The sequence below is a fragment of the Myotis lucifugus genome, unplaced genomic scaffold, assembly GCF_000147115.1.
Source record: "Myotis lucifugus unplaced genomic scaffold, Myoluc2.0 scaffold_728, whole genome shotgun sequence".
In the NCBI taxonomy this organism is placed as follows: domain Eukaryota; kingdom Metazoa; phylum Chordata; class Mammalia; order Chiroptera; family Vespertilionidae; genus Myotis; species Myotis lucifugus.
The window spans coordinates 51,984-77,497 of record NW_005871776.1 but is presented as its reverse complement, the minus strand read 5'-3'; the positions used below and the strand labels follow the sequence as shown (position 1 = coordinate 77,497).

Sequence of the window (25,514 nt, the reverse complement as noted above, 5' to 3'; positions counted from 1 at the left end):
AGCCACCTAAGAGGCGGCCCCGCGGGCGGCAGCGCCTTGACAGGGGCATGGCACGTGGCGCGGTGGACGCTCAGAATACATAATCCTGGACATAGAACCGATCACAGGGTCAAGAATGGCTTTAGATAATTCTTTCTCACGTGTTTACAATGACTCTATTTGAAGCGATTTCAAACTTACGTGCCGGTGAGATGCACGGGAAATGGAATTTAGCTCCAAAAAACCCAAACACCCACCAAATTTATGTTTGAGTTAAATAATTATAAACATTTCCTACTGTATTGACTCACAAACACCGAGTGCATGGTTCCATAGTGCAGCGGTTGGCACGTCTGCGTTACACACAGAAGGGCCTGGGTCTGATCCCCAGTGGGACCAGTGACCACAGGATTCCCTCCCCCCCCCCCCAAGACAAACTGGGGATCCTTTTGTTTGCGATTTGCCTGTGTGGCTCAGTGATCTAGGAACCAAGAGGGAGATCACGGTTCGATTCCTAGGTTGTGGGCTCGATCCCCAGTGTGGAGATAAAAATATATTTTTTAAAAAAGGGCCAATATAGACATTGCTCCACGTTGACCTTTAATATATATTTTGATTGACTTCGGAGAGTTAGGAAGAGATATAGAAACATCAGTGATGAGAGAGAATCATGGATCAGCGGCCTCCTGCACGCCCCCTACCAGGGATCGACCCCACAAACTGGGCATTTGCCCTTAACTGTAATCGAACCCGGGACCTTTACAGTCCACAGGCCGACGAGCTATCCACTGAACCAAACCAGCTAGGGCACCATGTTGGTCTTTCTACTCATGTTAATGTACCTGTTTCAGGGATTCGAATGCAGTGCCCAGACTTCCCCCTGAAGGAAAGACTCACCGGCCAAGTGCAGACAGCTCCTTCCCTGTCCTTCCCACATCCAGTGACGGGGGATGTGGGGAGGTAAGGGCTGGTCCAGGGACAGCGCTAATGTGGGGGCACCTCTTAACAGACAATACTGGCTCCAGAGCTCCCCATGTTTATCTGGCCGGTGTCAGTCTGACACTCCTCCCTTCACAGATTTGGGGACCTGATAATCATTTTCCACTTCAAACTCCATCTCAGCACCTGCTTCCACACAACCCAACTTGCCTCATTGCATCACCGTGTTTCTGTGTGTGGAGGGGTCTGTTGTATGTTATCGTTTTACTCACAGGCTTTCTGCAAAGACAAGCAACAAATGGATCTATGTATTGAATTACAAACCATTTCCTCTCAAATCTTTCAGTCTGTAAACCACATGCTAACATTAATACTATTTCTCTGATGTGTTTTTTTTTAAAAGTGGGTTGCATTCCATAGCTAATTTGTATTATCAAATTTATTATGTCAGAGATCAGGATTAATGTTAATTTTTACTTTATTCAATATTTATTGGTTTCAGAGAGGAAGGGAGAGATAGAAGCATCGATGATGAGAATCATGGATTGGCTGCCTCCTGCACGCCCCACACGGGGGACACAACCCGGGCATGTGCCCTGACCAGGAATAGAACTGTGACCTCCTGGTTCATAGGTCAATGCTCTACCACGGAGCCACACCGACCGAGCTAAATACTTGGGCATAATTTACACACCCCACAAAATCCTATATTTATGGTCCCATTTCACCCCCACGCCCACCTTTGACTTCATAGCCTCACGGACTGTTCCCAAGGGCCAAACACATTTCCTGTTAAGGCCTTTGCATTTTCACCTCTTTGGAGTCCTCTTCCCCTAACATCTGCTGGGCTCATTCCTTTCCTCAGTTTAGGTAGGGCTCTGGTCATGTAGCGCCTTTACCTAAAGCGTTTACCTCCACTTTTTCCCTATCTAAATAGCGGCATTAGGCCTATTTGTTTTCCCCCACCTGGGTTCGCAGGCAGGCAATTCCCAAAGTTGCATTCCTCGCTGTACCCTCACCTGCTGGAATTCAGGGCATGAACACAGCTGTCCCAAAGAAACAGGGCCAGGAATTTACCCACGTGGGTTTCAGGAACGCCCGCATGTTTTAAATCAACAAATCAAACTTTAACTTCCATTGGAGTTAAATGCTAAAATGGAAACTCCTGCCGGGAGAATAGGACAAGTTACCCGTTCCAGCTTTTTCTGAAAGTGTAAGTGGCTCTGAAAAGAGCCTTTGTTGTCCAGGTTCCTAACCTGCTTTCTCCTTACTTGGCCTTGTGGTGGCTCTCGGTCTTCTTGGGCAGCAGCACGGCCTGGATGTTGGGCAGCACGCCGCCCTGCGCGATGGTCACCTTGCCCAGCAGCTTGTTGAGCTCCTCGTCGTTGCGGATGGCCAGCTGCAGGTGGCGCGGGATGATGCGCGTCTTCTTGTTGTCGCGGGCCGCGTTGCCCGCCAGCTCCAGGATCTCGGCCGTCAGGTACTCCAGCACGGCCGCCAGGTACACGGGCGCGCCCGCCCCGACGCGCTCGGCGTAGTTGCCCTTGCGGAGCAGCCGGTGCACGCGGCCCACGGGGAACTGCAGCCCGGCCCGCGAGGACCGCGTCTTGGCCTTGGCGCGCGCCTTGCCGCCCTGCTTCCCGCGGCCGGACATTCTGGCTGCAAACTTCACTGCAAGTGGCTGCAAAAGTGAAAGTGCGCGGGCGGCACTTTTTATAAACGTTTGTGGCGCGAAGAGGCAGCTGTGTCATTGGTTCAGGTTTCAGCTTCACCTAAACCAGTGAGCGTGCGAGTTTGGGATTCTGGCGCTCTGATTGGGCAGAGCTAAGTTTTGAGCTTGCTCTTAGGAGCCAACACACACACAGGGCTCTGGTTTATCACCTTATTTGCATGCGAGGTTCTATATAAATAGGACGCAGCGTGCTCATTCTTTTTCTCTAATCGACCACCTCCGCTGAGCTCCCGACCATGCCCGAGCCCGCCAAGTCCGCGCCCGCCCCGAAGAAGGGCTCCAAGAAGGCGGTGACCAAGGCGCAGAAGAAGGACGGCAAGAAGCGCAAGCGCAGCCGCAAGGAGAGCTACTCGGTGTACGTGTACAAGGTGCTCAAGCAGGTGCACCCCGACACCGGCATCTCGTCCAAGGCCATGGGCATCATGAACTCGTTCGTCAACGACATCTTCGAGCGCATCGCGGGCGAGGCGTCGCGCCTGGCGCATTACAACAAGCGCTCGACCATCACGTCCCGCGAGATCCAGACGGCCGTGCGCCTGCTGCTGCCCGGCGAGCTGGCCAAGCACGCCGTGTCCGAAGGCACCAAGGCCGTCACCAAGTACACCAGCTCCAAGTAGGCGCGAGCGAGCGGCCCGACTCCTGACCCCAAAGGCTCTTTTCAGAGCCACTCAGTTGTCAGTGTTAGAGCTGCAAACACATTCTTCAAGTCTGGGGGGAAGTACACAGATGTTTACTAAGTACAAGCACTAAGTACTTGAAGGTTTCCGGACGGGAAACAGCGCTACGTACTGCTTCGGGGTATGTGCATCTAAAGTTAGAAAACAGCCTGGCAGCGGACGAACACCATAGTAAGGACCCCGGTGAATTCCAAGGCAGGGAGAGCTTGGGACTCTTGTTGAGACACAAGTGTTTACTTTTGGGTTAGTTTTGGCGGTAACATCGAACTATGTGGTGTCTCACTGACTTCTTTGCCTGATACATATTCTAGTATTTGTAATAGTAATGGAGGCAAATGTAGGGAAAGTGGTTATTTTATCAAGAGTAAAGGCTGCCCCAAATGTGTGGTTTGTGAACAAATAGAAAGGGACCTGCTTTAAAGTAAGACGGAGGGTCCCCACAGACGTGCAACAGGGGAGCTATGGGCAGCAGGGCTCATCCAGGCGAACCCCTGATCTGTCTTCCTGGCCCCGTCCGCTGACTTTCCGGGAGCTGAAGCCCGCCCCAGTGGCTCATTTCTTTCCTGTAATAGTTTCAGAGCCACAGCTGTGCTTTCACTGGCCCCAGCTGAACAAATGTGCCCTCAAAAAAACAAAAACACCCAAAATAAAATGGAGGTGGAGCTACTTAGACTTCAAACCTTGAAGGGTTAAAACGGCAAAATTACATTTAGACCTAACCTAGGGCAACATTGTATCCCGAAGAGCTGTTAGAAAGGAAAAGAACAAACATTGTTAAGTACTGAGCCGATGGGTGACAGACTGAAGAAAAGCATGTTTAGACCTCGCGTCACTGTGAACGTTTCCGTGGCGATAGGACGCCTTCCTGCGGTGGGTGTCACTGCTCCCCTCCCTGCCCCTCAATTCCTAGTGTTTGTCTCCTCATCGGGACTCTGGGCTCCTGCCTTATGGTCTCAAGTAAATGTTTGCTGCCTCTCACTTTGAAAGGCCCTTTTATCTTTAAGTTAAATGTTGAGAAAGAGAAAGACGCAGGTTTTCCAAGACCCACCGTAGAGCTCTGGGCATCCCCCTGTGAAACAAAACACCGGGAAACCAGCAACGCATTCCTGTTCAGACCCCAAGGCGAGGCATTAATACATTTAAGGAAGATTAGCGATGGGCAGGGCCGCCTAGGCCCCGGCCTGACGGGGTTAATCCGGCCCCAGGCAGTTCCAACCCGAAGCCAAAACCCCCGGGGGTGGGTGGGAGGGGGGGTGGGGGTGGGGCGGAGAGGGAGGGTGGGGTGGAGGAGGGTGGGGGTGGGGGAGGGAAGAGAGGCCCGAGGAGACTCCGAGGCCCCACCCTCAGGTCCTGTCCCGCCCACGGCTCCTCGGTTTTGCTACACAAAGCGAGTGTGTGAGTTCAATCCGAAGACATGTTCCAAAAGCTTTTTGTAACCATGTTGTGGTGTTTAAATGGCCCGTTACAAACCAAAAAGGCAGAGAAACCCGTCCCATGATGCACAGCAGGTGGTTAAGAGGAAGATGGAGGAAGATGAAGGGCGAGGCGACTCCTCCTTCAAATGCAAACTGAGGCCGAGGTACAGGAAGTGAAGACTCAGTTAGAACCCCGGCCCCGAGCTGACAGCGACGCCACTGCTCAGCCTGGGGGCAGGAGGGGCTGACCCGAGACTGCACATCCCCGAGGCAGCTCCACGTGGACGCTCAAGAGGCCGGGAGACGGACGGGCTCCACCTGCCCACCTTCCGGTGACGCCCGAGACCAGGTGGAGTGACAGCCAGCACCCCGGGGACAAGTCCCGTGTCAACGTACCCGAGTCTCCCTGGGCGGCAGCTGGAATCTCTGAACATCCCCCGACACCCCGCCAGGTGGGACTGTTATGGGTTCACTTCAGCGAGACAGACCACCGACTCGGAATTTAAATTTAAGAGCCTTTATTAAGCTGGCCAGCTGATCAGTTACAGCACCCGCCGGAGCAGAGGCTGAACTGCAGCGCAGACTACAGGAGTTACATTTTACTATTAAATCTTGTGGAGGCCCAGAGAAAATGTGTCTTTCAAATTCTGGGCCCCCAATATGGAGGAAACTATTTATACTTTTTCCAGTCCTTTGTCTCCCAAATTTGGAATGAGACTTCCGGGCCTTCTGAGAAAGAAGGCCTGCATGCTGGGAAGGGGCCATATCACATCTCAAGGCCTGGCCTGATGTCAGTCCCTTCCCATCTATGTGTTTTAGGAACAGACAGCACAGCATGACCCGTCTGGCCAAAGCATCAGATATGCAGCCCAGCACAGGACTCATGGGTTTTTTGGCGGAGCCTGTGGCTGGGCCCCCTGGGTAGGAATTTCCACCACAAACCTCCAGGTCCCGGCGCTGGAACCGCGGGGACCCCGAGGGTGAACCTGTCATTCCTGCCTCATTTGCCCGTAAAGCGGGCAGCGCGCAGCTCTTCCGAGAGGGGGTGGGCGGCCCTGAAAAGGGCCTTTGGGGGGAACGGGGGGGGGGGACGGGCTCAGCCGCCGAAGCCGTAGAGGGTGCGGCCCTGGCGCTTGAGCGCGTAGACCACGTCCATGGCCGTGACCGTCTTGCGCTTGGCGTGCTCCGTGTAGGTGACGGCGTCGCGGATCACGTTCTCCAGGAAGACCTTGAGCACCCCGCGCGTCTCCTCGTAGATGAGCCCGGAGATGCGCTTGACGCCGCCGCGCCGCGCCAGGCGCCGGATGGCGGGCTTGGTGATGCCCTGGATGTTGTCGCGCAGCACCTTGCGGTGGCGCTTGGCGCCGCCCTTGCCCAGGCCCTTCCCGCCTTTGCCGCGACCAGACATGGTCAGAGGATCGGAAACCAGCAATGCGCTCGCGGCGTCAGCAGCGCCCTCTTATAGGGCCGCGTGCGGACCGGAGTGAAACCCGAGAGCTGGGCGGGGCCTCGCGGCTCTACCCTCCCCCCGCCCTCCGCCCCGCCCTCAGGCAATTCTTTTGAACGCCATACTGCGGCCAGCCTTTCTCCTTGCTTTCTCATCCCTCGGGCCTTCTGCTCCATCCAAATTAAACAACAAAACCTTAACCTTGTAGAGCAGCGACTTCTAACCTGTTCCCCTCATGGTACGTGCAAGCGACGGTCACATCGCTGTTGTAGAAGATGCACTGGAGCGCGGTGGGAACGTATTTCTGCAGATACGCGTGCGTTTCCTTTCTCTAGGTTTGCACAGGGCTAGGCCATTTTGGAACGTTTCTCTCCTAATTTCCAGGAGAGGAGCACCCCACAGAACATGATGGTAACACAGTAGAGGATTCTAGGGTCTGGCAGATTGTTTAACTCTCTTCCACCAAAGGTACCAATTTTCATTTTCAACAGCAGAGCCTATGATCTCTTACTACTAATGGGTAGAATCACTTAAAGAATTCCAACGATCCAGGTATAGAGATTAAACTTTGAAAAAACAACCAGCTGGTCAGTCAGTACAACTCATCAAATATGTCCCCACTGATTTGAGGAACTGAACTTATCATCTATTGAATATTCACTTAAAATTAATTCTTCAGTTTTTATTGTAATGATGGAGTATTACAGTTGTTTCTCCTGTTGAAAAATATTTTAGTATTTGGCAGTGAATTCCCACCCCAGTTATTTTTCAAATTAATTTCTGTTATCTCCACTCCTTTTACTTAAAATTACAAATGATTTTGTCTGCTTGCAACAAAGAAATTCTCTAAGTAGTCTGATCAAAACGGTGCTAAAGCTATGCATTTGTAGGGTAAATTTATCTTTGAAATGCTGTGTCCTCCTTACCTGAAAAATACTACTACCAATCCACATATGTACCTCAGTAGAGTTTTCTAAAATATATATATATATATTGCGCCTGCCCCCTGGCCGGGGCCGAGGGGAGACTTACCAGGTTGGTTTTGATCTGATAAATGCAGGTTATATATATATTTATTTTAATTAAAAAAAAACTTTTGTAAACAGACAACCAAGGAGCCGGGCCTGGCTGTCAGTACTTCAGCCAATTCAGCAGAGACAGGGTTGAATCACATGAATGTTTATTCCAATAATGTCAGAAGCGTGGGAGAGCAGCAGGTCTCCCACAGAAATCTGCTCTGCCTCACCCGTAAGCTGGCTGCTTATATTGGGCAGAAGGACAAAGGTTACGTGGGAAAGTAGGAATTGCAGGGATGGGAAAGTGGGCACTGGTCACTCATTACAGGTTACAAGTCATGCGGGCTGGGCAGGGGGGAGAGGGTGTTCCCCGAGGGCAGGCACCTCTGGGCGCCCGGGACCAGTTACAGGCAATAGGATGGGGGTGTAAAGAGCAGGTGCCTCCGGGACTAGATGGTCTCAGCCACGAGGTCGCCAATCTTTCCATAATGAGAGGCAGCTCTCGGGACAGGAGGATGGCCCGCATGCCCATTAGCTGCCATGTGCCAGGCGTACACTCCCTGCCAGGTGAGAAGGCGCTTTCTCTAATTAGAACACGACCATCATGGTGAGCAGAGCAGGATTAATAGTTCTTACAATTGTAGCTGGTCCCCAATACTCTGTCTGCCCCTAACACTTTTACTAATTACAAGAGCAACTAATTCATTAGTGAATATGTAGATAGTTTGAACGAAGGGGGAAAGTATATTTCTTTTACTATGTCCAACCTTAATTACTGAGATACATTTTATAGACCCTTCTTTACTTAAAACATTTTTAAAAATTGATTTCAGAGAGGAAGGGAGAGAGATAGAAACATCCGTGATGAGAGGGAGTCATTGACTGGCTGCCTCCTGCATGCCCCCTACTGGGGTTTGTGCCCTTGGTCAGAATCGAACCCGGGTTCCTTCAATCTATCCACTGAACCAAACCGGCAAAGGCCCTTCTTTACTTTAAAAATGAATAAATTTCCCACCAACCAGTAGTCTCCTTCCCTCGATAATTTCATGAGTTGTTTTATTTAATAGAAACTAGTGATAAGGTTAGCAATGGATGGCTGTAAGTTTGTAAGGCTTTGTAGTTCTGGAAATTAATAGCCAAAGGTGTTTATTCTTCCATACATGTCTCATTTTATAAAAATGTAATGCAACTCGGGCTGTTTTCTAACATACTAACAGCCTTCATATAGGAAGGTAAACTTGGCTAAAATCCAGGTCTTGTTCTCCTATCTTTACAGTCTTTCTCAGTTGAAAGGGAGAATACGCCCCCCCCCCCCCCCCGGCCAATTGGGCCTCTTTCGCATGAGGATTAATTTGACCTGATTATTTCTGAGAACCAGCAGACAAGAGAGAATCTCGGAAGGAAGCAGAAGTTCCATTTTATAAGGACTTTACTTTTACAAAGGAAATCTCACCAGCCACCCCCCTCCCTGTGCCTGGAACGACACATCTCATCCCCGGGAAAACTGGTACTTAATCTGCATCACAAAACCTGCCCTCCTCCAGGTAATCTCTCCCAATTGCCCCCCTCAGCCTTCCCCTCCCTTCTCCTGTCTTTGGCCTTTAACTGAAGATGGTAAATGTGATGGTGGCTTAGGGCCTTTTGGGGAGTTTACTCAGTTTTCCCGAGTATCTGTCCCATAAACATTGGTAAAATGGATAAAATCCTGGTTGTTTCTCTCTGGTTAATTCGTCTTTATTACAGGGACCTCACCCAAACACTCAGAATGGTTCAGAGGAATGTATTGTCTCCTCTCCCACAGTACACATCAAATCCGGCAACACCTGATTAGCTACAGTTGCAAAATCCCTAACTATTGGTCTGCTGCTTCCAATGGGATCAAGCCAGGGTCATCTCTCACAGGCAGATTTCTATCCTAACGTTTGTACTCACCAGACAGCTGTCTTAATGACTTTCAAAGAAACGTAAGTCGGGGTATGCCATTCCTCTCTTCAAAACTCACAGCATGGACATTGGGAATCATTTGCCAAACGCAGCATGGCCTGCACGCTCCTACAGCTCTCCATGACCGACCTGTCTCCGAATTCACTTCTGACACCTGCACCCTGACCTCCGGATCTTGTTAAACATTCCACGTACGTGATGGCCTCAGGTTTTGGGAGTACCTTCTCTGCTTGGAACATCACCCAAAAGAGCAACATAATTTACTGCCCTGCTTTAAATAGATCTCTGCTCAAATACAATCTAGTCAGAACGCTTCCAGAGTCATGGGAGTGGGTTGAAGAGTGCTCCCCATCCGGTCCCTGCCTGCCTGGACCCTCGCAACACCTCCTTGTTTAGAAACAGGGCCCCTGCACATGTGATGATTAAGAATCTCAGGTGAAAGCGTCTTGGGTTTAGAGTGGGCTCTGGGTCTAACGATCGCTGTGATCCTGCAAGAGGAGAGGACAGACACTCAGGCGAGGAGGCTGTGAGGGAGGGCGAGGCTGGAGGGATGTGTTAAGTCAAAAACCCCGAGAACTGCTGGCCATCAAAGGCGCAAGCTCATTTCTGGGGTATTTATGTTCCAGCATCTGGAAGAGTCCCCTGGAGGTGCCGCCCTCAAAGGCCCTGGGATGAACCAGGCCTGGCAGCAGCGTGATTTCAGACCTCTGGCCCCGGAACTGAGGGCGTCTATTTCTCTGTAATGCCACCGAGTAGTAAATGTCACAGGCAGCCCAGGAAATAACTAAGTGACATAAAAGCAGACACCCCCAGCTCTCCTGCCACTCAGCCACAGGACCTGACTTAGTTTTCTTCATAGTCCTATTCACAACCCAAACGTTAGCTTAAAAACAAAAACACAACACTTCTGGGGGGTCACTTGAGTGTCTCTCATTGTTATACATTGTTGCCAACATCTTTATTGTAAGAATCTGTATTGGGGTGGAAAGTAAGGTGTTTTTTTAAAATTTACGAATACATGTGGATGGGTACACATTCCTTCATGCGGTTTCTGACAATGTTTTGCTTTCAATGGGGAACTGTGACTCGGTTGCGCCGATGACTCACTTTCTAATACAAGTGCTAAGCTCTTTACCAGAAAAGAATGGCTTAGCCTGCAGGGCACTTCGCTTTCCGTCCAGAGGCACTTGAGCCCCAGGGCATGTTGCACCAATTGCTTAATTACCTGATGCAAACCATTGTGTTCATTTTACATTTGTTTTGAATGTACAGTTAGTGTTTTGTTTCTGGGGAGTTAACATACTGGCACCTCCAGTGATTTTCAGTCAAGGGGATTCTCAAGTAGCTGCTCCAACACAGCAACTGCAAGCTCTTTAGTGAACGCGTGGGTGGCTCTGAAAAGAGCCTTTGGTTTGGATGTTGCGACGTGTTCCTCACTTGCCCTTGGCCTTGTGGTGGCTCTCGGTCTTCTTGGGCAGCAGCACGGCCTGGATGTTGGGCAGCACGCCGCCCTGCGCGATGGTCACCTTGCCCAGCAGCTTGTTGAGCTCCTCGTCGTTGCGGATGGCCAGCTGCAGGTGGCGCGGGATGATGCGCGTCTTCTTGTTGTCGCGGGCCGCGTTGCCCGCCAGCTCCAGGATCTCGGCCGTCAGGTACTCCAGCACGGCCGCCAGGTACACGGGCGCGCCCGCCCCGACGCGCTCGGCGTAGTTGCCCTTGCGGAGCAGCCGGTGCACGCGGCCCACGGGGAACTGCAGCCCGGCCCGCGAGGACCGCGTCTTGGCCTTGGCGCGCGCCTTGCCGCCCTGCTTGCCGCGTCCAGACATGACGAACACGAAACCTCCGCTCAGGCCTTGATCTGAGCTGAGGCGCCCGCAGCTGCCCTCTTTATAGTCGCGCCGGGGCGCGAACGTGAGTCTGTGCCATTGGCGGCAAGTTACAGCCCTTTCTCTTCAACCAATGGGATCCTGGTTCTGAAACACACTCGTTGTCAGTGGACAACATCCCGGTGACGTTTCCGGGACTCGCCACCAGTCGGACACGCCTCTACTCACCGCCGCCTGGAAGGAGCCTGAACCGGAGGACACTGGCAGCCTCGCAGTCGCTCTTCCAGTTGTTTCCCGGCTTCTTCGGCGGTTCCTCCCGACCATGCCCGAGCCCGCCCAGGCGGCGCCCGCCCCGAAGAAGGGCTCCAAGAAGGCGGTGACCAAGGCGCAGAAGAAGGACGGCAAGAAGCGCAAGCGCAGCCGCAAGGAGAGCTACTCCATCTACGTGTACAAGGTGCTCAAGCAGGTGCACCCCGACACCGGCATCTCGTCCAAGTCCATGGGCATCATGAACTCGTTCGTCAACGACATCTTCGAGCGCATCGCGGGCGAGGCGTCGCGCCTGGCGCATTACAACAAGCGCTCGACCATCACGTCCCGCGAGATCCAGACGGCCGTGCGCCTGCTGCTGCCCGGCGAGCTGGCCAAGCACGCCGTGTCCGAGGGCACCAAGGCCGTCACCAAGTACACCAGCTCCAAGTAGGCGGGAGCGAGCGGCCTGACTCCTGACCCCAAAGGCTCTTTTCAGAGCCACCCATGTTCTCCGAGAAGGAGCTGGTGCGAAGTCGGGCAACAACCTTTGGAGAACCTGTGGGTCACCAACGACAAAAACACCTGCTTGGCTCTCAAGGGCCTGGGAGTCCGTAGCATTTCGTAATTTCCCACATTTAATAGGGCTCCCCACCATTTCTCAGGGTTCAGGAGCGACGGGGAGGAAAGTGTTAAGCTCTAAGCAAACTTAAGCACGGCCGGCCCCGGACCAGGGATAAAGCCGGACTCCCGCCTGGGCCGAGGCTGCGCCGGGGTTTGAATCGCCCGGGAGCGCGCGCCCTCGCATCGGTCTGGCCATCCAGCTGCCCGGAGGGTCCCTGCCCCGCACCCCCCGCACCCCCCGCACCTGCGGGTGGTCCCACCTGCTGCTCGCCTTTCCTTCCCTTTGCGTTGTGCCCTGTTCAGGAGTGAGACTTCCTCTCGAGATTTTGGTTGGAGGGGAGCCCTTGCCCTGTTCAAGTCGCGTTTACACCGCCATTCTTCGGTACCGCAGGAGTGGAGTCCTTTCCCGGGTCTCTCCTATGTGCCCAGGGCCACAGGACCATACACACCTGCTAGTTTTCTCCGGTGGCTCCCTTATTGCAGGGCCTCGGCTGAGAACCCGGCGGGTGCAGGGGAGTCACTTTTCTTCCCGGAGCCTGATGAGGGGAAAGCTACACCCTCAGGGCCGGCCGCGTGTTCTCTCCCGCACAGCGAGGCCTTGCGCCGGGAAGGAAAGCGACTGATTCAGAAGCCGGTCTCCTTTCGGGTCAGAGCTTTGCGGCTTTGGGGAGGTGCAGGGAGAGGGACTTAAAAAAGGGAAATGCTGATACTGAAGCTCGAGTTCATTTTCTCCCTCACACCCTTCCTGTTAATAGAAGGAAAACCTGATTAAAACGAGGCACAGGTCTGAGGCGAACAGCGGTAATCGGAGGGGGGAGGGCCCTCCGGGCACTGAGGTTCTTCGGAGGGTCCCCTCCTGGCAGGGCGATGACAGCCAGGAGCGCCTCGAACCCGGACCCGGGAGGTGCAGAGAAGGCTTAAGGGGCCGCAGCCGCCGGAAGGGGTAACAAGAACCTGAGCGCAGAGCGAGTCCAGGGTGCGTTCACCCGGCCTTTCCGGCATCGCTCGCTCCTGCGCCATAAGCCTTTCCTGCCGAAGCCCCGCGAGGCCCTGCTTCTCTGACTCACAGAGGGACCGTCAGCCTGAGCACCTTGGCTCGCTCTGATCTCCCAAAGGCGTGTCTCCGCCAGAAAGAGGACGGGGACCCGCCTCCGCCTGTGTGACCCAGAGATGCTTGAGCAGTTCACCCCCGGGTGGCTTTTTACATCCCCACTGTCTCGTGTGCAGAAGGCAGACCCTGAGGGCACCTGGAGTTCCCTTCCTCACTTTTTGGAATGTATCTGTCAGGAACAGACTCAGGGCATATTGCTGGGATTTATCTTTTTGGCACATAGAAATTTTGGTCATAGCCATAGTTCTATACAAATGTCTTAAAGAGGTCATTTCTGATTAAGGTATTTTTAGAAAATGATACAAAACAATAACAAGAAAGTAAGCTGTCAGGAGTGGCTATAGGTCAAGCCTCAGACTGACCTGTGGCAGGGCCACAAACAAGTCTCAGCTTGGAGGGCAGAGCCCTCTTAGCATAATTAAGCCTGACCTTATAGCCTTCCCTAGTTCCTTCCTAGGTAGCTATGGGCTGTGGGAGGTGCAACAAGTGCTGCCAAAACCAGTGAAACTCATAAGAACATTGTAACCATGTTGACCACTACCCTTGTTTTGCTCTGACTATAAAATAAAGCCTCGGCTTGCAGGCTGGATCTTTCTGCATCTTCATCCAGGCATGGGAGATCCTCAAAGCCCCAGCTGTATTCTCTTTGTCTTTAATCCTTCACCGCCCCTCCTCGGGTTCACCCTTGGCCGCGCTGGCACGGCACAGGAAGCATCGTGTAAGAACACAAATTCCTTACCAGCACCTTATTTTAAATACAGTGAAAGAGTCCGTAGGGGAAAAAGTAAAGTCGTATTCAGGCCTGAAAAGAGTGGCACGCGGCCTGGACTGATGAAGATGAAACCTGTCCTGCTGTCACCCCTGTTGGGAGACTGTACCGAGAACGCTGGCTGCAGAGTTACCCGGGGTGTCTCTCCAGGTCACCTACAGGGTTATTCTCCCCCAGTGATTATTGTTTCCTACCAAGGCTGCCCCAACCCACTTTGCTGTACCCCACCATTATTGGGGGGTGCCTAATTCATAAACCGCCCATGTCTCCTGACAGCACCCAATCCTACTTGGCTCCTCCTAGGCCCCTCGGGAAACCTCAGCACATCCGGGACTGATCCGGGGCCCCCAGAGAAAAGCCACTGACAATGATAAGCAGTGAACTCACTGGAAAAAACTTGTGCTTTTAAAGACAACTCTGGAAATATTGATATGTATGTATCATAGATATAAAAATTGGAACCGGATGGGCAAACCAGGAAACTGTTACACTAACCAAGATGAGATATGTAATGGATGCTAAACATAAGCATTCTAATTATGAGTTAGTTGAAAATAAAAGCCCCTTCAAGCAATGTTACATCAGGTAAAATTGAGGGATATTCCGAAAAATCTGTTCTACCGAAATGCAAGATTGACCACTTGTGGAAGGACGGGAAAAGTACTCAGATCATAGTGACTGAGGATTAGTGTTGCCCAGGTAAAGGTCAGAACAAGGGGCAAATTTTTTAGGAATACATCCAAGAGACTTTTGAATGTAATTTTTAGGAGATTAACACACTAAAAACCTCTCAGTCGACGAGGGTGGGATTCGAACCCACGCGTGCAGAGCACAATGGATTAGCAGTCCATCGCCTTAACCACTCAGCCACCTCGTCTCCTTGGACTAATCCCCTGGACCATGTCACTCCCAGATGGAGAGGCGCTGGGCAATGTCCGGGAGGTGGGGCCTTGGGGACAGCTTCCTTCCCTGGCATAAGCAAGGACAAATCAGCTGGGACACGATGGAAACATGTGCGAGGCCTTCACTCCTTCCCCGAAGATGGAAGAATGTTCTCTGATGATAATAAGATCAAATTAAAGTCAGTAACAGAAGGAAATTTGAGAGAATCAACAATCCATGAGTATAAAAGAAATCAGAAGGGAAATGTCAAAGTATTTTGGACTGAATAAAAGAACCCATAATACATCAAAATTATGGCATTTCATTAAAGCAGTACTCACACAGTATTTATATCTTTAAATACCTGCATTAGAGAAGAAAGAACTCAAATGAGTAACCTAAGCTTCTATCTTAAGAACTAGAAAAGGATAAGCAAACTAAACCCAATGCCAGTACAAGAAAGGAAAGAATAAAGATTGGAGTACAATCAATAAAATGGAAAACAGAAAAACAATAAAGAAAGCCAATGAAATGAAGAGATGGGTCTTTTGAAAAACCAGCAAGATGAACAAAGTTTTAGTTAGACTCAACAGGAAAAGAGAGATGAGAAATCGAAGGAAACAGAGAGCATCACTACTGATCTCAAAAAAAAAAAATGAAAACATCATAAAGGGATAAATAGTATGGACGTCATGCTAACAAATTAGACAACTTTGATGAAATGAAAAATTTCCCAGAGCTAGGTGCCGGGAGGAGGGGAGGCAAGGGGGAAAGGGATGGGAGCTATCTGTAATACTATGAATAATAAAAATATATTTTAAAAATTCCCAGAGGATGTAAATTATGGCAATGAACACAAGAAAAAAATAGAAAATCTGGACAGACATTTTTTAAAATGGAGTCCGTAATTAATATTTCAAAAAAAGAAAAGCTCAAGCCCAGTGGCCTTACTAATTGAGAATTAAACATCTAAAGAGAGAATATATCAATTCTTCCGAAACTCTATGAGACAGGAGAGCACTGGGGAAGGGGTGCGCGCTCCGCTGGGCCTATCAGGGGTGGGCAACCTTTTTGACTCGAGGGCCACAATGGGTTCTTAAACTGGACCGGAGGGCCGGAACAAAAGCATGGATGGAGTGTTTGTGTGAACTAATATAAATTCAAAGTAAACATCATTTACATAAAAGGGTACGACCTTTTTTTTGTTTTTAGTTCATCTTAAAAAAAGAAAAACCGGGCCGCAGTTTGCCCACGGATAGTAGCTGCTCGAGGGGAGGCTCGAACTCGCAACCTCAGCATCATTGACACTGACCTACAAGCACCGCGCACTAAGCGACTACACCACTGGAGCACCCACTTTCTCTCCTGGTCACAGGTTACTCAGTCTGCGTTGGCTCGGGTGGCTGTGCCCCCGGAGCCCAGGGACCGGGTCCAGCCGTGGACCCCCCGCGCCACTCTCCCTGCCGGCACGGAGCCGCACTGCTGCCCGAACGAGGAGAGGACACTTCCGAGGCGACCGGGAGGCCCCGATGCGAGCCAGCCTCCTGGGGCTGCGTGGGTCCCGGAACCCTGTTGTCAGGGGCTCTAAGCGCCCGGGGAAACCGGAAGTTAGCGACGAGCTCGCGCACCTTCGTTATTTTTTCCCTCCGGAAGTTGAGATGCCCTCTGCTCCCCGGGGTTCAGGTTGCGACCTCTGACCCCGGGTCCGGGAGGAAGTACTGCTAGTGGCCGAGGAACCAGGGGTGGAGCGGACAGGGCCGCCCCCAGCCTCTCCCCAACGGCGGGAGGCGCCGAGTCCCCCGCGGACCCGGGAGAAGGGCCAAGGGCTTGTCTGCTCTTGGGGCTCAGGTGAGGGGTCAGCAACCGGGACCGCCGCGGTCCGGACTAACCGGCGTCCCTGGGCGGGCCTGTCCCTTCCTCCCACGCCCTTGGTTTTGAATTTAAATCTCATTGGTGTAGGCTTCCCGCCAGCCCCGGAGGTCAGTCCCCCCAGAGACCGTTTAGTCCAGTGTTTCTCGTCCCTGCCTGCACGTTAGAATGACCCGGGGAGCTTTTTAAAAGAATAATAACCCACGTTTGAGAAGACAGGCCTGGAGCCAGCCCCAAGGATTCTGATTCAATCGGTTAGCAGTCAGTGGTTCCTTTTTTCTTTTCTTTTCAGATGATGGTTACATTTGATCACGGCCTGACAGTTTTAGCCAAGAAAGTAACAGCAGTGACGCCCGCGGCCTGAGCAGAGTGGCTCTGCCTCCGGTTCCCGAAACCCGCCCGCCGCGGTGAGCGAGCTCGGACCTTGGGCCGGGTCAGGCCAGGCAGTGAGCGCCGTTCACCCTCAGCTGGTGGCCCAGAGCAGGTGGGCGCCCTGTCCACGGCGCCTGTGGCAAACCTTTGCCGCCGTCATGGTGCCTTGAAGCAATGACAAAAGCAGCACGAAGTAGCTGATCACAGATCATAACGATGAAATACTGACATGAAGGGAGCAGATGCTGTTGGGAAAATAGTGCCACACGCTGGCGGCCACAAGCCTTCCGTTCATAGAAGAGGCAACAGGCCTGTCTTGTGCTGCGCTCTATTAGGCTTTGCAGATGTCGCTTTCCCTCCTGCTAACACAGCATCCATTCTGCAGCCTATGTAACAAGAAGTAATTTCAAGGGGAAAAAGTGATTTCAACTTTCAAGTCTTATTACTTAAATATTTTTGTAATCCTATAGCTGTTAGAGAGCAGGCAGCATTTTCAATCATGTGAGCAGTGTGTTTGCAAAAGAAAGAAGTTAGTTTCTAGCCCTTTAGGAAACTGAAATGTCAAATTTCATATATTTTAAACTACATGTTTTGAAAAGTTTCATACATATGGGCATTGACATAATTAGATCATGAACTCCCCTGTGATCAATCAGAATCATCAACATTTTCCAGTCTCATTTCCTCTATCTTTTCGCTATGTTTTTTGTGAGGTGGGGAGGTTGGGGTCGGGGAGGGAATAATTTAAAGTTAAACCTAGAGCTATCATATCATCCTAAATTCTTCAGTTTGTATGTCTTAGAGATAAGAACTTTTTATTTTATAATATTTATAAGTGCAACACCACTACCACATTCAGCAAATGGAGCAGTAATTTCTTTCTCTTTCTGTAGCAGTAATTTCTTACTATAAGAAGTTACTTGTACAAAAAGTAATTGGCAAAACTAGTATTTAAATGAAGGTTTCCTGTCTCCAGTTTCTCCTCGACTCCTTTCCCAAGCCATTTTAAACAAAACAAACAAAAAACCCACAGTTGTATAATTTCAAGGGGCAACTTAAAGTTGATGTGGAGTAAGTGATTGTTTTTAATGTGTGGATTGAGAGGCTGTAAGTAAGAGAGTAGGGACCAATGTTGACAATGGAGCGTTTGCCTGTAAATATGTTTAGTTTCCATCTGTTCTGTTTTTGACATCAGCAGAAATCAGTTTGTCCATTTGCTTTGTTTTCCTGGGTCAGTTCAAAGTTCAGGCTCCCACCAACCTAGAGATGTAAACATATTGCCTTCAAAGGTCGACTCCCTGCGCCTCCTGGCTGGGTCTGTGTGCACAGGATTGTCAAAAGCTCTCTCTACCTTGTTGAGTTATTTCTCATTTCCTGCCACGAATATTCCTTGTCTCCCCAGCCAAGGCCACTGCCCCGCTGTCCTCGTTCAGTAGCACAACTGACCAACACATGACCCTCTAGTGCTCGGCTGGCGATGCACTGCTGTTGCACTCCAGCGTCCTAGCCAGTCCTGGGAATACGAGGGGAAAGGATATACCCAACACAAATTGCCAGTGGAGGGAAACTGACCGTTCCTGGATCATTCATTCATTCATTCATTCCACAAATATTTATGCAACGCTTGCCTTGTGCCAGTAAAGTTGCAGGTGCTTAGAATTCATAGGTGAGTAGAATAGACAAAGTTAATCCTTGCCTTCCCACAGCCTACATTTAAGAAACATCTAAACAGAGGTTCTTAGCAGCCCTCTGCTTCTTGGTCTCTATTGTTATTCATTTATTTGTTAATTCTTTCATCAACAAACCTGCCAAGTGTTCACCCTCAGTCACCCATGTGCGAGACAAGAAGGCTGGGTCAGAAGGCATCACATGTCTTGGCACCTTCTGCTCAAGGATGTGAAAGACAAAGTATGACCCACTCTGCCCTTCACATAAAACCTGTTTCTACTTACACCTTCCCAGTTATCCCCTTGAGTAGCCTGTATTCTCTCTCACATGCCCTGCAGTCTGGTACAGGAATAGGGTGCAGGTGCCCATTTGGTATTAGGAGCTAGAGCTAAGGACACAAGCCATGATGTGGGAAGCGCACATGTGCCGAGGAACATGGGGCATCGCTCCGCGGAGGGCGTGGGACGTGACACATTCTTTAAAAAACGGCCACCGGGTGGGAGCTGACATTTTTGTTGGGAGGCAGGTCACACACTTATGATGTCACTAAACGTTCCTGCCAACGGAACCCATGGAACAGGAAGGGCCACCGCGTTCCACTGTTGAGGAGAAGGCCAGGATGGGCCTCCCCGTAAAAAGGCGCTGCTATGGAACACAGGGCATCAAAGGATGGAAGCTGAGGCAGAGAGGGTCGAAAAGGAACTGAGACAAAAGGTTCGCTGGGGGAGGACCAGCAGGAGGAAAGCACGCCTGTGATTTGAGGGGAATGACGAGGAGGAGGCAGGCGGAGGCTGCAGCCAAACTTACTTCTCTTGACATCACCAAGGGATGTGCTTGGAATCTGCTGTGGTCCCCCCCACTTTTCTGTTAAGAGCTACAGGCTCCTCCTACATGTAAGGACTGTGCCAAACGGAGATGACGAGTCGGACTCTGAAGGCACAGCAAGTCTAGGTGGTGGGATAGGGCCTGTGGGAAGCACAGCAGCAGTGCAGGCTGTGGAGGAGTGTGTGCGAGGGGTTTCAGACAAGATGCAGAGACCAAAGAGGGAGCTTTCCATCCCGCTGGCGAGGGACGGGTCAGCCGGTGGCCTGGAGAGGATCTGGTTAGGGGATGAGGAGGAGGGGGGCCTGGGAGCCGAGTATGAGAAAGGACCAGAGGACTGGGCTTGTCTGGGGAGAAATCCCAAAGGGAAACAAACTCATACTGCCCCCCCCCCCCTTTTTCTAGTCAGCTCCCTTCTGTATGACATGTGGGATCACTAGGCCACACCGCATTCTGGTCCTCACCTGCACGGTCACCGGGTCGGCCCTCCTGTGGTGGGCCTTCAGCCTGTCCACCTGGGCGAAGGTGGACGTCCCCGACAGCCCCCAGGTCCTGTTCAGCGCCCTGTTTGCCATCTGCAGCCAGGAGATCAGGTGCTGGGTTCCTCCATCCAAGTCATGTAAGTGCCGGCCTTGAAGGGAGGGCCCTGCTCCCACCTGTCCCTTCCAGGACTTGCCAGCCTCTTGCTCTGCCCAGGTCACATGGACGGAGCGGTTCTCCTCCTCTCAGTAACGGCTCATTTCCGATGGGCCAGGAGGTTAGGCCTCTGGGGCGACCAGCCCAGCCAGAATCGCTGTCCTGGACCTTCCGGCAGCTCACTGTCCCTCCGCTGCCACCGGTTCCTTCCTCAAAGTCCCTGCACTGCTTCCTTCGTATTCTGGGGCTTCAGCCCCAGGAAGGAGGGGACCCTAGAGGGAGCTGCTGGCCTTTCTCCCCTCTCCCTCCCTAATTCAGACTGCTTCACATTTGGTCGAATTTTCATGATCAGCGCCCTTCTTCTCTCCTTCTTCCTGAACATCACACTCCTGGCCTTCCCTCATGCCCTTCCTGATTCCCGGAAACAGCACTTTGTCTTCACCATCACCTGCTTCATCGTAGGTGAGAGATGGAGGAAGTGGGTTCCCTCAGTGGTCCTTGTTCTGGGCTGGGGTCACGTTCCAGGGGCTCACACAGCTCCTTAGAATCTGCCCAAGCACCGCTAAGGCAGCAGACAGTCCCATGACAATAAAGAAACAGGGCAGAGGTGCTGAGATGACAGCTTTGGGTCTTGGGACTTCGCCTGAAGGCCACGCACTGAACTAACCTGGCTGCTCTCTGCCCCTTTCCTGAGGAGCAGGTGTCTGTGTGCTCCTTGCGTTGCTGCTGCACTCTCTGTATGTTTGGAAAGTAACTGACATATTCAAGGAAGCGAAAGTCACCTTTCTCTACCCCTCTTTCATCCTCTCCGTCAGCACCACGCTGTTTTTCTTGTCTGGTGAGTGTCTGGGGGGCTTTGTGAGCGCTTGGGCTTGTCCTGAGTCCAGAACAGTCACACCCAGGGCTCCAGCTCTCCCCCCGAGTACTGTTAGTTTCTGGGTGTGGATTTGGTGCAGCGACGTTTCATTTGCTTGATGCAGCTGCTCCTACTCTATGTTGGAATTTTGCCTTTATAGAAAAATAGCCTCCATTTCTCCTGTACATTCAGTAAGAACCATGGCCGGGATAGGAGAATTTATAGGATAGATTGTAGGAGGGCGAGGGGTAGGTAGGGTAGAGAAATGGGATGACAGGTCCCTAGACCCCACACTCATGTGTTAAACCTGTTTAAAAACTGGTAATTTCTTTGAAAACATCAAGTGTTGCCATCATTGTCATCTTCAACATCATCATTTCTTCCCTCAGGAATTCTCTGCCTCGTCAGCGCCCACCACTGTTGGTTTCAGTGTGTTGTGCAGCGGCCAATTCAGGTGAAACCCATGCAAACACCCGTGGCCAGTCCTTGCCCTGTAGCCGTCAGCTAGCCTACCCTCCGTGCGAGCGGGCTAACCGTGGAAACCTGTCTAGCCTGCACCTCGAGACTTCCCAGCTCCACACTCTTGTTTAATTGCTGTGGAAGACAAAGAGTTGGCCTGCTCCTGGCCGTTGTTCCGATGAGGATTAGGATTCCAGGCACCTGGGTTTTCACCAGAGAGAAGACACAGTCGGGGCTGGGGAGTGATGAGTCTGCTCTGGGTCTCGAAGACTTGGAATGAAAACCTCCTCTCACCTTGAACCTGACCAAGGCCCACCCCATCATCTCAGTGTTTCCTGTGTCCTGCAAGGCGTGTCCTAACAGCGAGAAGCTCTTTCTCCACCTGTGTGGCCTGAGTTTTGATATAAATTCTCTGCCCTCTGGTAATTCTGTGAGTGTAATCTTTTCACTGTTGTATAACTCAGGGCTGTGTTTTAGGAAACACAATCTCATCCAAACTCACTTAAATGACAACAAAAGAGTGAACTTACTGGACAGTCGCAGGGATAGTCCGTCGACCCAACAGAAGTCCTGGAAGGATCAGGGCTACACAGGACACGGGTGGAACCTGAAGCTCTCCTCCAGGACACGGCACCACTTTAACTATTCAGTGAAGTTTAATGGAATGTCCTGACTCCTAAGTGCAAACAGTCTCCTAAATTCCCCTTGCTCATCACTTTCAAAGCCTGTTCCCACCCCCCACCCCCCCCCCCAACAGCCAGACCTCTGCTCCCGTCTGAGCCCTCCACACACCGTGCGCCAGCCAGGCCTGGGCCACCCCTGCCAGGCCAGGGGCTCTGAGTGGCTCCCCACTGCGGTCTCCACCATGCGACCAAACCCTCTTCCTAGAACACAGAGCTGAGAATGTTCTCCTTAAAAACCACTTTGCCTTGTTCTTACCTTCAGGATAAATTCCTTATCTTGATAAATAAAGATCTTTATAAGTTGATGCCAACCTATCTTTCAAAATGTTTTAATATTTTTATTGTGATTCATGTCATTCATGCGAAAAAAGTACTGCTGGCAGGATCAGAAAGGAACCACCATCTCTAGAGAAAAACAACACTGCCAGTGTACCCGAGGCTCCGGACGAGCCCCTCCGGCCCGTTCTGCCCCCTCAGTCCCCTCCACGCCAGTTCACACCGTGCCACCTCCTGGAACTGCTTTTCCTGAAATCTGCCAGTTTCCTTCTCCACAGCGTCGGTCGGACTGTTCTCCGCGGCGAGATGAAGCTCCAGTGCCAGGTCTGGAGAGCGTCCCTCACGGCCCTGCCACGTGGATCGATCTGTTCGTCCCCAGCGCGTTTCCTTTATTCCTGTTTTAGCGTAGCCATGAGTTTAGATTTGTCTCTCTGACTAGATGTTAGTTCCCTGAGGAATGAGGAGTAAGCTTTACCTTTGCATCCTCAGGGTTTCACATTTTGCTGGGTGAATAGATAAATACCCTTTGAGTTACTGAGGCGACGCTTTAGAAGACTGCCATGTACTGAATGCAAGTACTGAGTACCAGCTATAGGTCATATCAGTTCTATGGTGGGTAGTACCAGCTATAGGTCATATCAGTTCTATGGTGGGTAGATCTGTCAATGGTGGCCACGCTCTACCGACAGGACGTGCCCGACACTGAGTCCTGTGATCTCACAACAGACCTGCCAAGTGAGCATCACCCCATTTTGCAGATAAGGTAACGGGGTGACTCAAAAGTGATTCATCCAAATTCACATACCTGGTGAGTCAAGACTTTAGTATGGGTCTCTCTAAGCCTGCTCGCTCTTTCCAGATCAAATTCCTATGGGGACAATGACAAGCATTGAGAGCAAACAGTAAGGCAGACAGTGCTAACTAGGGTTATGCTGGAGGTGAACAGATTGTGATGAAGAAACATTAAAAATCGATGGTTATTAAAGAGGCTGCAAAAGTAAGTGGGGGCGAATGAGAGTTACGGTATATATTTGATAGACAAATTGAGGCAGCATAAATTACCAATTTTCAGAATAAATAATACCACTCCTGTCCTCTCCGCGAGGCAGATGGAGGCGGTGGTTTGGGGCGGAGCTTCAGGTCTCTGCCCTGCGATGCACGTTAGCCCCTGAGTCCAGATTCAGAAATGTGGTGTCATTTTACCATGTAGTCATAAGGCCCTGTGATGTGTGGCTTTATTAATAGCCATGCTTGTACAGTTCTGATTTATATGCCAATGTATAAGCATGGACAAGCAATGCCATGTCCTGAGCACAAGTACTGAATACAAGCTGTAGGTCTAATCAGTTCTAAGACGGTTAGATCTGGAACTCTGGCTACGGTCTAATGCTGGTTAATGTAAGGAACAGAGCTCTCAGCTTTCAAAATGCTTAAAAGTACTTATTTCCTCTTATTTTAAAAATGGGGATGGAGCCGGGTGTAGCAGCTAGTACGGCTGGCCTCTGTCACCCCCGGGCACCCACATCGCGCCCACACTCCTCCTCCCAGCAGGACCAGGGTTCTGTTCACAGACCCTTCTGCACCCTGCCTTGGCTTTGAAGGAGGTGGGCCCCCTCTCAGCTCCAGAGGCTGAATGAGGATTGGCCTCGTTTTTAAAAATATATTTTTATTGATGTCAGAGAGGAAGGGAGAGGGAGAGCGAGAAACATCAATGAGAGAGAATCATGGACCAGCTGTGCACTGTTTTGAACATAGCGGTCATCTGGCCATTTTTCGAATTTTGACCTTTGGAGGAGTCAAGAAGCAGGTGGGGAATTAGCTCAAATGGTAGAGCGCTCGCTTAGCATGCGAGAGGTAGTGGGATCGATGCCCACATTCTCCAGTTTTTACTGCCCCAGCCTCGGTTCTCATGTTAACCCTAAGTCCAGAACCTACAGATCTTCCAATTCAGAATTCACCTGTTTCTCACGAGGAGCTGTGACCCCACAAGGGTGAGGTTTACTAAGTTGGTATTTTCCCCACGTGTCCTGCAACTTGGCCTTGAATTCGACACAGTCCTGGAGCAGGAAAGTGCAGAACATGTAAACCCAGCCGAACACAAGCAGGAGAAACCCAAAGAAATCCGCACCCAGGCGTGTCTCAATCAAAGGTCTGAAAACTAAAGAAAATTTTTTTCTGAAAATGGCCAGAGGAAAATGAAAGGGAAACGACACTGGCTCATTAGGAATCATTGTCAACCAGGATGGATTGTGCTGTTTAACAGCTGGGATGCGATCCACCACGGTGCTTGGAAGGTAATCTTTCCTAGTGTATTTGCAATACAGTAAGCTGCTCCAAGTTGCCCTCTTAGCGCAGTAGGCAGCGCGTCAGTCTCATAATCTGAAGGTCCTGAGTTCGAGCCTCAGAGAGGGCACAGGTGTTTTTTACAGCATGTTTCTTGCACCATAAATCACAACACAAAGAAAAGCTTGCAAATGGTCACAAATAACCATTTCAAAAGGGATATCCCACATCCTCCCCGCGCCCCCGCCCCAAATGGGAAATCGCTTTTGGACTTTCCAAGGCTTCCTTCCCAGGGTTTCTATTCAAATGATTGTGGAACAAATTCGCTTCACACCAGAAACCACTTGCGACACCTGTTGGGGCTCTTCCTGTCCCTCTCACGGAAGAAGCAGGGAAATTGCTCTTCCAACCTCAGGCTCTGAAGGTGGCCCCGCCGCACTGAACGGGTGGGCCAGGTGTGGAATCATTCATCCTTTTATCCTCCAACAACCATTTCTGGAGCACACATCTTATCAGGGAACAGTGATTAGAGAGTAAATAAAACACAAACATTCCCTCCCTCGTGGGCGTCACCCCAGATACCCCTCAGGTGCTTAAGGAATCGGTTTAGAGAGTTGGGTTCTCTCCCTGTCCCTCCGAGGCTCTCCATGGTCCCTGGGTCCGTTCAGGAGAGGAAAGAGCCTGTTTCAATTACTTTAGACTCAAAATACTAGACTCAAAATACTCAAAGATAATGACCGTGGGATGAGATTCTGACCAGGTTCTCCTTGCCAGCCTTCCCTTTATGTAGTCTGATTTCTACGGAAGCCAAAGTCTATTAGACTCTCCTGCCCCTCCTTCGCTTTTCCTTCCCTGATTCTGTCTTCCAGGAAGACAGGAAGAGGGATGAGATCCCAGCGGCAATCGAAGCCACGTTGGGAGGAGGGAGCACAGAGGCTGCCCCACCTGACGAAACCCTCAGCTTCTGCACACGTGGGATG

At 51.1% G+C, this 25,514-nt stretch overlaps 6 protein-coding genes and 3 non-coding genes across 13 annotated transcripts; 5 read left to right on the top strand and 4 right to left on the bottom strand.

Moving 5' to 3' along the window:
• Positions 1-2,170: 2,170 nt before the first annotated feature.
• On the bottom strand, positions 2,171-2,572 carry LOC102419271 (histone H2A type 1-H). Its single transcript, XM_014447923.2, has one exon. The coding sequence runs from the start codon at positions 2,570-2,572 to the stop codon at positions 2,186-2,188; it is 387 nt and encodes a 128-aa protein (XP_014303409.1). The 3' UTR covers positions 2,171-2,185.
• Positions 2,573-2,867: 295 nt separating this feature from the next.
• LOC102440469 (histone H2B type 1) lies at positions 2,868-3,321 on the top strand. The gene has a single exon (XM_023746760.1). It carries the CDS (start codon positions 2,887-2,889, stop codon positions 3,265-3,267), a length of 381 nt encoding a protein of 126 aa, XP_023602528.1. The 5' UTR covers positions 2,868-2,886; the 3' UTR covers positions 3,268-3,321.
• A 2,443-nt stretch (positions 3,322-5,764) lies between these two features.
• LOC106694955 (histone H4) lies at positions 5,765-6,156 on the bottom strand. The gene has a single exon (XM_014447926.2). It carries the CDS (start codon positions 6,148-6,150, stop codon positions 5,839-5,841), a length of 312 nt encoding a protein of 103 aa, XP_014303412.1. The 5' UTR covers positions 6,151-6,156; the 3' UTR covers positions 5,765-5,838.
• A 3,901-nt stretch (positions 6,157-10,057) lies between these two features.
• On the bottom strand, positions 10,058-10,998 carry LOC102418951 (histone H2A type 1). The gene has a single exon (XM_014447922.2). The coding sequence runs from the start codon at positions 10,973-10,975 to the stop codon at positions 10,583-10,585; it is 393 nt and encodes a 130-aa protein (XP_014303408.1). The 5' UTR covers positions 10,976-10,998; the 3' UTR covers positions 10,058-10,582.
• Positions 10,999-11,015: 17 nt separating this feature from the next.
• LOC102440781 (histone H2B type 2-E-like) lies at positions 11,016-11,732 on the top strand. Its single transcript, XM_006105832.3, has one exon. The coding sequence runs from the start codon at positions 11,298-11,300 to the stop codon at positions 11,676-11,678; it is 381 nt and encodes a 126-aa protein (XP_006105894.1). The 5' UTR covers positions 11,016-11,297; the 3' UTR covers positions 11,679-11,732.
• A 2,791-nt stretch (positions 11,733-14,523) lies between these two features.
• TRNAS-GCU lies at positions 14,524-14,605 on the bottom strand. The gene has a single exon. It is a non-coding gene; the product is annotated as a tRNA-Ser (tRNA).
• A 1,656-nt stretch (positions 14,606-16,261) lies between these two features.
• LOC102441082 (transmembrane protein 225B-like) lies at positions 16,262-22,280 on the top strand. 5 transcript variants are annotated; one of them, XR_002826977.1, is made up of 6 exons: positions 16,262-16,458; positions 16,772-16,886; positions 19,747-19,960; positions 20,406-20,439; positions 20,678-20,815; positions 21,223-22,280. XR_002826977.1 is itself a non-coding variant. In XM_014447918.2 (6 exons), the coding sequence occupies exons 3-6, from the start codon at positions 19,762-19,764 to the stop codon at positions 21,339-21,341; spliced, it is 600 nt and encodes a 199-aa protein (XP_014303404.1). In that variant the 5' UTR covers positions 16,262-16,458; positions 16,772-16,886; positions 19,751-19,761; the 3' UTR covers positions 21,342-22,280. The 5 variants fall into 5 exon arrangements, 3 of the variants coding, with proteins under 3 accessions (XP_014303404.1, XP_014303403.1, XP_006105895.1); XR_002826978.1 differs by having other exon boundaries at positions 20,330-20,439; XM_014447918.2 differs by having other exon boundaries at positions 19,751-19,960; positions 20,296-20,439.
• Positions 22,281-24,060: 1,780 nt separating this feature from the next.
• TRNAA-AGC lies at positions 24,061-24,133 on the top strand. The gene has a single exon. It is a non-coding gene; the product is annotated as a tRNA-Ala (tRNA).
• A 458-nt stretch (positions 24,134-24,591) lies between these two features.
• TRNAM-CAU lies at positions 24,592-24,664 on the top strand. Its single transcript has one exon. It is a non-coding gene; the product is annotated as a tRNA-Met (tRNA).
• The last annotated feature ends 850 nt before the right edge of the window (positions 24,665-25,514 follow it).

What these genes read in the sequence shown, in the direction of transcription:
- LOC102418951 (XM_014447922.2), bottom strand. Translation starts at nt 10,975, where the DNA reads ATGTCTGGACGCGGCAAGCAGGGCGGCAAGGCGCGCGCCAAGGCCAAG.
- LOC102419271 (XM_014447923.2), bottom strand. Translation starts at nt 2,572, where the DNA reads ATGTCCGGCCGCGGGAAGCAGGGCGGCAAGGCGCGCGCCAAGGCCAAG.
- LOC102441082 (XM_014447918.2), top strand. Translation starts at nt 19,762, where the DNA reads ATGACATGTGGGATCACTAGGCCACACCGCATTCTGGTCCTCACCTGC. An exon ending in GGTTCCTCCATCCAAGTCAT is followed by an intron (nt 19,961 to 20,295) that starts GTAAGTGCCGGC and finishes TCCCTAATTCAG; the next exon opens with ACTGCTTCACATTTGGTCGA. An exon ending in CACGCTGTTTTTCTTGTCTG is followed by an intron (nt 20,816 to 21,222) that starts GTGAGTGTCTGG and finishes TTCTTCCCTCAG; the next exon opens with GAATTCTCTGCCTCGTCAGC.
- LOC102440469 (XM_023746760.1), top strand. Translation starts at nt 2,887, where the DNA reads ATGCCCGAGCCCGCCAAGTCCGCGCCCGCCCCGAAGAAGGGCTCCAAG.
- LOC106694955 (XM_014447926.2), bottom strand. Translation starts at nt 6,150, where the DNA reads ATGTCTGGTCGCGGCAAAGGCGGGAAGGGCCTGGGCAAGGGCGGCGCC.
- LOC102440781 (XM_006105832.3), top strand. Translation starts at nt 11,298, where the DNA reads ATGCCCGAGCCCGCCCAGGCGGCGCCCGCCCCGAAGAAGGGCTCCAAG.